The sequence below is a fragment of the Asterias rubens genome, chromosome 3 (genome assembly GCF_902459465.1).
Source record: "Asterias rubens chromosome 3, eAstRub1.3, whole genome shotgun sequence".
Taxonomy (NCBI): Eukaryota; Metazoa; Echinodermata; class Asteroidea; order Forcipulatida; family Asteriidae; genus Asterias; species Asterias rubens.
In genome coordinates, this window is record NC_047064.1 from 3,637,645 (window position 1) to 3,645,386 (window position 7,742).

General features: G+C 42.3%; 1 protein-coding gene across 1 annotated transcript; it reads left to right on the plus strand.

The window, feature by feature from the left end:
- The first annotated feature begins 2,852 nt into the window (after positions 1–2,852).
- LOC117288453 (homeobox protein Dlx6a-like) lies at positions 2,853–7,242 on the plus strand. The gene is made up of 3 exons (XM_033769321.1): positions 2,853–3,246; positions 4,581–4,789; positions 6,736–7,242. The coding sequence occupies exons 1-3, from the start codon at positions 2,853–2,855 to the stop codon at positions 7,240–7,242; spliced, it is 1,110 nt and encodes a 369-aa protein (XP_033625212.1).
- The last annotated feature ends 500 nt before the right edge of the window (positions 7,243–7,742 follow it).

The following is a 7,742-nucleotide window of genomic DNA, read 5'->3' on the forward strand; positions in this document are numbered from 1 at the left end:
TCCTACATTCCATGCGAATGTCCTGGGCCCAATTTCATAGAGCTGCTTAGCACACAAGTTTGCTTAGCATAAAATTTCTTCCTTGATAAAAACCAGATTACCAACCAAATTTCCACGTGATTTTCAGGATAAGCAAACAACAGCTGAATACCAGAAACAAGCAATATGCAACAAATGGAAATTTGTTTGGTAATCCTGTTTTTATCAAGAAAGAAATTTTATGCTAAGCAAATTTTTGTGCTGAGCAGCTCTATGAAATTGGGCCCATGTGATAACACTACCACCTGAACCCACTGTCCTTGTATAACAGGTAGTTCGAAGATCGTAACATAAGGTGCTCTATAAAAAAACTACGACCATTGTCGAAACTACGGTTTGGGCTTGGGCTTATATGAGGTTCCTCGACATTAGGAAGCGTTTGCTTTCCTTGCGGGTTTTCAGACTTCCCGAGCCTTGGTTTCGAAAACGGCCTTACGCTGCTCTGTGCGAACTGATGGCTCCCCGATTTCTAATGAGGAGTCGAAATCGGGAAGCCATCAGTTCGCGCGAGAGCAGTGATCTCGCGAGACCACTATCTCAGCGCGTGGGGCCGATTTAACGACTTGTCCACAAGTCTATCTAAAGGCCCACACTTCGTGTATCACAACTTTTATATAAAATAACAAACCTGTGAAAATTTTGGGTCAATCGGTCATCGGAGTCGGGAGAAAATAACGGGAACACCCAACCTTGTTTCCGCACGTTTCGCTGTGTTATGACATGTGTTCAAAATAAATCCGTAATTCTCGTTATCGAGAATTGATAAATGTTTTAATGTTTTCTCGAAAAGTAAAGCATTTCATGGAATAATATTTCATTAGAGAAGTCTTTCACCATTACCTTCTGTAAACCCTGTAAGTTATTTGTAAATCTGTGAACTTTTTTTTTTCTGTTCCGAAAGTGTCCAATGGCTTTAAAAAGGAAGAAATTAATGTGGTAACCAACGTTTGAGTTCTGCTGTTGGTTGGTTTCTACATGGAGCTATAAAAAGGTTCATGTGTTGGTGTACAGTGAGTGAATATGGATGGTGGCATCATATGCCCCTTTACGAAACGCCGACTTCGGCTTTGGATTCGGCTTCAGGCTGGCTTGGCCCATCGGTTGTTTTGACAGTTGTGCGTGCTGTGCGTATACACACTCATGGCTTCAGGCGAGAGGACGGAGCCTGAAGCCGAATCTAAAGCCGAAGTCGTTGTTTCGAAAAGGCCTTAGAGCAACTTGCTCTACGGTGTCACCATGCACTGAGTATTCAGTGTTGATCAAGTAACCCATCAGCTCAAGATCTGAGTGACTCATTACGTCACTCCATCTCAAAGACCCGGTTGCCAACGGGCTCACTCCAGCTATACACCTAATTAAACTCATCAGCTGATCCTAATGTCAAAATGACGGCCCAGGTTGTCACCACAAATGACCACCGTGGATGTTTTGGAATCACCAAACAGGAGAGGAGACCGAAAGAAACATAACAAGTCTCTCTCTCTCGAGCTTTTATAATAATGTGTTTTAGCTCTTTACCCCACCAGCCACGAAAACAATGCAGACTTAATGTTCCGTTCGGGCAGTGGGGAAGAAGAGAGAGGAGGAGAAAAACCCACACAACTAAGGACACGAGAATGCAATAAAAAACAAACTGAAAAGACGGTGGGTAAATGCATTTTAGGAGTCGGCGCCAGTCAGCCGACGAGTCTTCCAATGGGTTGTCTCACCCTTTTCTTTGCACCCAAGCACCCATCTTTTGTCGTGGTTTGGTATCTATTAAAACTCCAATGCGGTTTGGGCGGTTTAGGAAGGCCATGCCCCTGAGTGTTAAAAAGGGGTCTCCTGACAAGAAGAATGGCCCAACATGATGGGGGGCTATACGGTCCATGAACGGCCACAGAGAGAGGGGTGTATTCACACACTGAAAGGGGGAAGTCAGATTCGTTTACCGATACCTTTGTACTTGGTATGTTTTTGTCTTGTTCTGGAGTATTGGAGAGACAGAGATTGCCTCGCCGGTAGCGGGTGTCTCACAGTGAACAAGGGGGTGATAAGCTATCTATATCGGCGAGGTGGATTGAGAGGACACGATCGACGGGGAGGGAAGGTAGAGACAGACCGCTTCCAATCGCATTCAAGAAGGTTTTTGTCTTCTACTTCTTCTGTGAACCCCGGGGCTTACCCCCAACAATGACGTATTAATTGAGCGGTAATTAGCACCGATGTACGGTACGTGTCTCTCACTCCAGCTCGGCCATTCAAAAACCATCATAAACCGGTGCGTCTTCATCATCTTCAAGATCACTTCGCAGGGGCAAAGTATTGTTTTCTCCCCGCACTGTTTTCTTTTTGAGTCGCCTCGGTGTTTGCGGATATTTTTTAGCTTAACATATGGTGTTTTGAGAGCGTGACGGGACTGACTTTTCTCTTAACCAATAGCTTTGTAATTAATTAATGCTTGACGGATTTCTGAACAGTAAGCATTGTTGGAGAGTCTTTACGCTCCGTCGGTTCTATAGAAACTCTTGCTCTTTCTTCGTGCATCCTGCATCAAGCTATCATTTCGCTTTGAGTATCATGGAGGGTAAGATTATTTAATGATGCGATCAATAAGTTGAGTGAGTTTGACAACAACTTAATCTTGACGAACAAACTGATCATTTTAGTTTAGCAAATTACGTTTAGCTTCTTCATTAAACAGTTCGTTGTGTTTGCACACATCAATTATCGTGATCGTGGTATAAGTGATTTGATTAACAATCTTGGTGATAAACTGAAGTATTCCAAATCTACAAGCCGCTAGCCGAGAGGAAGGAATCATTTTGGCAAATATGAATTCCATGATCGACTGTTTCGACTCCTCTGCCTCCAAGTCAGCTTTCACGGAGTTCCAGCAATTTCACCAGTTCCATCACCATTACACGACCGGTGTTCCGGCAGTATCGGCGGCAGCCCCCTTCTCCTGCACCACGCCAACGATGCCGTCTCCGTACTCTGCCGTACCACCACCCCCACCGCCGCACTCGGGCATACCGCAGTATGCTCCGACAGCCCCACGGTCCATGGGCCAGCCCACGGTGCCTGAGTCACCTTATAACAACTCAGCAACCTCAATGCAGCACCAAGTCAGACATCTCGGCTACTCCTTTCCGTTGAGTCCCATGGGGAACCACCCAAATCACCATCCGGCATACAATCATCATTATCCTACTCCAAAACGAGATGGTAAGTCACCCAATCATCAAGTCCAGTAGAAAAGATTATTTGATAGATTTAAGCTAAACATGTGACCCTTCCAATAGTTTATAACCGCTTTACATTTTGGGAAAGTTTCCGTATCCTGCCACCGCTTTTTCCTTTATGTCTGCCACAATGAATAATATTATCTCATTTCAGTAAATGTGATACTCGTGAGAATCACGAAATGGTGACAGGAAACAACACTTTTTCCGCATTTTGACAATTAAAACTCTCAAATAAAACTTCTTAAATTTGCATAAATTTAAGACGCGTATTCGATGCCACCAATCCTGTAACAAGTATTTAAATGTCATATAATAGAACCCACAAAAATGAATAATCTTCGGCAGTCATTGTTATCACTTCACTTATCAACAAGAAACTTTCACTGCTCAGTAGCTAAGGTTTCTCTAATAAGAGAAAGTGCATACATTCATTTTGTGGTTAGTGAATTAGCTAGCTTGACCCCAGGCCCAGAATATCGTAACAGGGAATTCCAATCAGGCAATTAAGCCACGAATTTACTGTTAAGGGTTTCTGAGTCATTCACAAGTTGTATTTTCTCGACAGTTTAGCTGGAGGTTTTGTTCAACAAGCACACACATAACTTTACAATCAGTTAAATTCTTTTGTTCCACTCATTTTTCCTGCATGTCGATCTCGGCATTTGTTAATTGATTCACAACACGAGGCTATTCTGACATGCATAATTTTTTTTTTTTTTTTTTCAACACTACAAAAACTGGGGTGTTAAAATTGACACCATGTGTGTTATAACATGGATATCGAACAGCGAATCAAAATTAACATCCATAGGGTGTTAAAATAAAACCAATGTACACAATTGTTTTGTTTGAAGTTAGTTTTATTTGACAACTATTGTGTAAAGTTTGGTTATTTTGTTTGTATCTTGGTGGTAACACGGTTCGTACCTTTGCCACTTCGTACCATGGACAGTTCGTACCTTTGCAAGGAACGAAGTGACTTTGGACACTTCGGGTACAAAGTGTCTCAGCTGATAGTTACTTCGTATCCTGCCCACGGTACGAAGTGACCAATTTGGTTAAGGAAAGAAGTGTCCCGAAGGTACGAAGTGTCCAGGGTACGAAGTGTCGGTCCAATAACACCCGTGGTATCAATTTAACACCCATCTTTATACATGTATATATATTTTTTTACAGTAAATGCATTTTATTGAAAAAAAAAAATAACTTTCACCCGAATGGAGTCAATTTAACGCCCTAGTTTTTGTTTTTTTCGTGTTTTTTTTTACAGTGAATGCATTTTATTGAAAATATAAAAAATCTGTTCTTCTCCAGATTACTCGCTTCAACATAAAGGTAGTGCCGACGACGATGACGAGATTCTAACCAAAATCAACAGCAAGGGAAAGAAACTACGGAAGCCAAGAACAATCTACTCCAGCCTCCAGTTGCAGAAACTCAACCACAGATTCACCAAGACTCAGTATCTGGCACTGCCTGAGAGAGCCGACCTGGCAGCTTCGCTCGGACTCACTCAAACTCAGGTGAGTTATGACAAAGTTATTATCAAAGTCTTATATAGCGCACGTATCTACCAAACAAGGTACTCAAGGCGCTGAGTTTATACAAACTTTCAGAAAGATAGGTTATTGCAGTGATGAATTCTGAGACACATTTTTTTAGCACATTATAAGGGTTCACAAGGTGCTACGGCGGCACATACAGCAGCCACAGTTACTCAAATGAAAAAAAAAAAGTAAGAAAATATGTCTCATTTGAAAATTAAACAGTCGAATTGTTGGCTTTCTGTCCCCACATTTTTGATAAGGAAACTTTTTTGGCTGAAAGTTAAGGGGCTAAGAATACATCCTCCACCATTCTGTTTTTGCTTTCTAATTCTTCTCATTTGAATTGTTTTTTAATGTAGGCCTATTACTCACACAAACTCAGATATGCTATAAAAACACTCAATTACCAAACAAAACATGAATTTGAAAGTATATGCCTCATTTGACAGCAATGCGGGGTGTCGTTAATGAATTATCACCGTAAGAAATCATCTTCACATTGACTGCGAAGACAAAACACGCGTTTTTCGAACTAAACGAAGCGCGTGAGTTTGTGACGTCTGAGGTTAAGTAATCATAATCCACGTGTTTTCAGGGATTCGATGATCAAAATCGGTGTTACTTTTTTTCTCTGTCTTTTACTTATTAAGTTTCAGTGGGTCCTTCTACGTATTGGGTTCGTATTATGTCAAAAAGTAACGTGTACATGTGAAGTCCTTTAAGCTGTACATGTACATGCACTTTCATTGGAAATCACGGGAGAAAACAAACAAGCAAATAGCGCAGACTCGTTGACTGCAAGATGGACAAAGTGTCTTTGGTCTTCGGGACAAAGAAGGTTTTAAAGTTGGTGCATCAACACTCACCTAGTGCCAGTGGGTTGTTGTGTAACAAACAAGACCGGGCAATAATACCAGGTTATTCTTCTCGTCTAATAGGGTATTCCGGTTTTTTTTTTTAAGAACACACCTACATCCCTTTCCTGACAACATTCTTCTGAAAAACCAAACACATACGTAAATCGCAGGATATGTGTTACCAACTCAACCGTTGGTTTCAAAATGTGGTAAACACGCTCATTTTGTACACGCACCGATCACTAATATGCTAACATTAAAACAAATTCTCAAGGCCCAGCTAAACCAATAACCCACCTCAACTCTTCCATACCGAAACGTTTACGTGGTAGGGGTTCGCCGTTCATTTTAGCCAGCAAGAAATGGCATGTTTTTGCACAAGTCCGATAGCATTTTTTTGATTTTGTATGGTGTTTTTGTTTACAGTGGTCCACCTCATTATTAGGGAGGTTTAGCTGCACGTTACGCGTGCAAATACGTGAACGTCAGAAACTTGTGTTGTTAAAATCTCACGTTTTTAATTTTTTTTTACGTCGGGTCCGTACGTGCAGACGTCATACGGCCAAGAGATAAGGCCAAAGTGGTGACGTCACCTAGAAACAACTAAATTTTCTCACGTTTGCGATCACGTGTTTGCTCGCGTAACATGCAGCTAAACCTCCCAAAATGTAATTAATAGATGTGGACCATCAACACAAGAACTATTTTGGGACTTGAATTTAGGCCAACGGGTCTTTCTGGCAACAGAATCTTTCACCAATTATTTTAAACGATGGACTAAAGGATCAGTGGGCAGTTTCATCGAGCTGCTCAAACCACACGGAAGAAACTATAATTATACTATAAAGCACAAAACAGTTATACTTGCTGGAATAAGGTTACCGGATAAATATTTACTAGAATCCTGCACGCGTATGCTTAGCATGATTTTTTTTAAGCAACGTTGTCTGCTTAAACATAGGCCCTGCTCTGCCTGTTGAGGAAATATTATGCATAGTCACGCTTCCTCTAAAAATGCGATGACTAATAACAAACAAAATTATTTGTCATATATTCAAATTGCAGGTAAAGATTTGGTTCCAAAACAGACGCTCCAAATACAAGAAGATACTGAAGCAGCATGGATCTACGCCTACTAGCAGCACAGGAAGTCAAGACAGCGAACAAGATCCACCACAGAGTCAAACACCGGCAAGTCAACAGGGGTCCCTCAGCCCAGCTCCCCCGCAAGCCTCAGTGCCCCACCCGCAAGGTGCCCCCGCCATGTCCGGTACAAGTACCGGGCTCGGTGGTTACAGCAGCCAACAGCATGCCCCGTCACACCACCTCCACCACCAGATGCAGACTGATGGGAGCTCGACGCACTCCAGCCCGGTACCCCAATGGGACTATGTAGGGGAGATGTTTCCCCCTCCCGCAGTACGATCATCTTCAGGGACAGTAGAAACTAATTACCCATTTCATCATCAGCAGCAGCACTACCAGCAACATCACTACCCATGGTTCGGTGGGCAGGACGGCACGTCGGGCATGTCTGCACAACAGCACATGGTGGCGTCAGCCCCTCAGTAAATCAAACTATTGCAAAGCAGGTCTGTTACTTCACGGCGGCAACAGAGGCGATTGCCTCCTTGCCTTGGTGCCCTTGAATTACTACAGTATAAATGTTTAATATCCCCACAGGGTGCCCTTTAGCGCCCTTGCCCTTTAGAAACGAAGCAGACAGGTCTGCAAAGAATGTAATATTTGCCCATGTTAAATTTGCATCGGGGATAAATAATATTAATTTTGCCTTGCTGCCCTTAAAGTACTACATGAAAAATGTACAATGTCCTCATAGGGTGCCCTTTACATTGGAGAAAATGCCTTGTTGCCCTTGCCCTTTCAAAAACGAAGTAACAGGCCTGCAAAGAATTTAATATGTTAAACTTGCATCGGGGATAAAGAGTATTAATTTCGGTTTCTACCCTTACATAGATGTGTGTAGCATTGTTTACTCTTACTTACCCGAGCTCTGGTGAAACAAAATCACATGCATATTACTCAGGTGGGATTCGAGCCCATGACCTTTG

Excerpts from the sequence above, each read along its gene's own strand:
- LOC117288453 (XM_033769321.1), top strand. The coding sequence starts at position 2,853 with ATGAATTCCATGATCGACTGTTTCGACTCCTCTGCCTCCAAGTCAGCT. Across the intron at positions 3,247-4,580 it reads TCCTACTCCAAAACGAGATG|ATTACTCGCTTCAACATAAA; the intron begins GTAAGTCACCCA and ends GTTCTTCTCCAG. Across the intron at positions 4,790-6,735 it reads TCGGACTCACTCAAACTCAG|GTAAAGATTTGGTTCCAAAA; the intron begins GTGAGTTATGAC and ends TTCAAATTGCAG.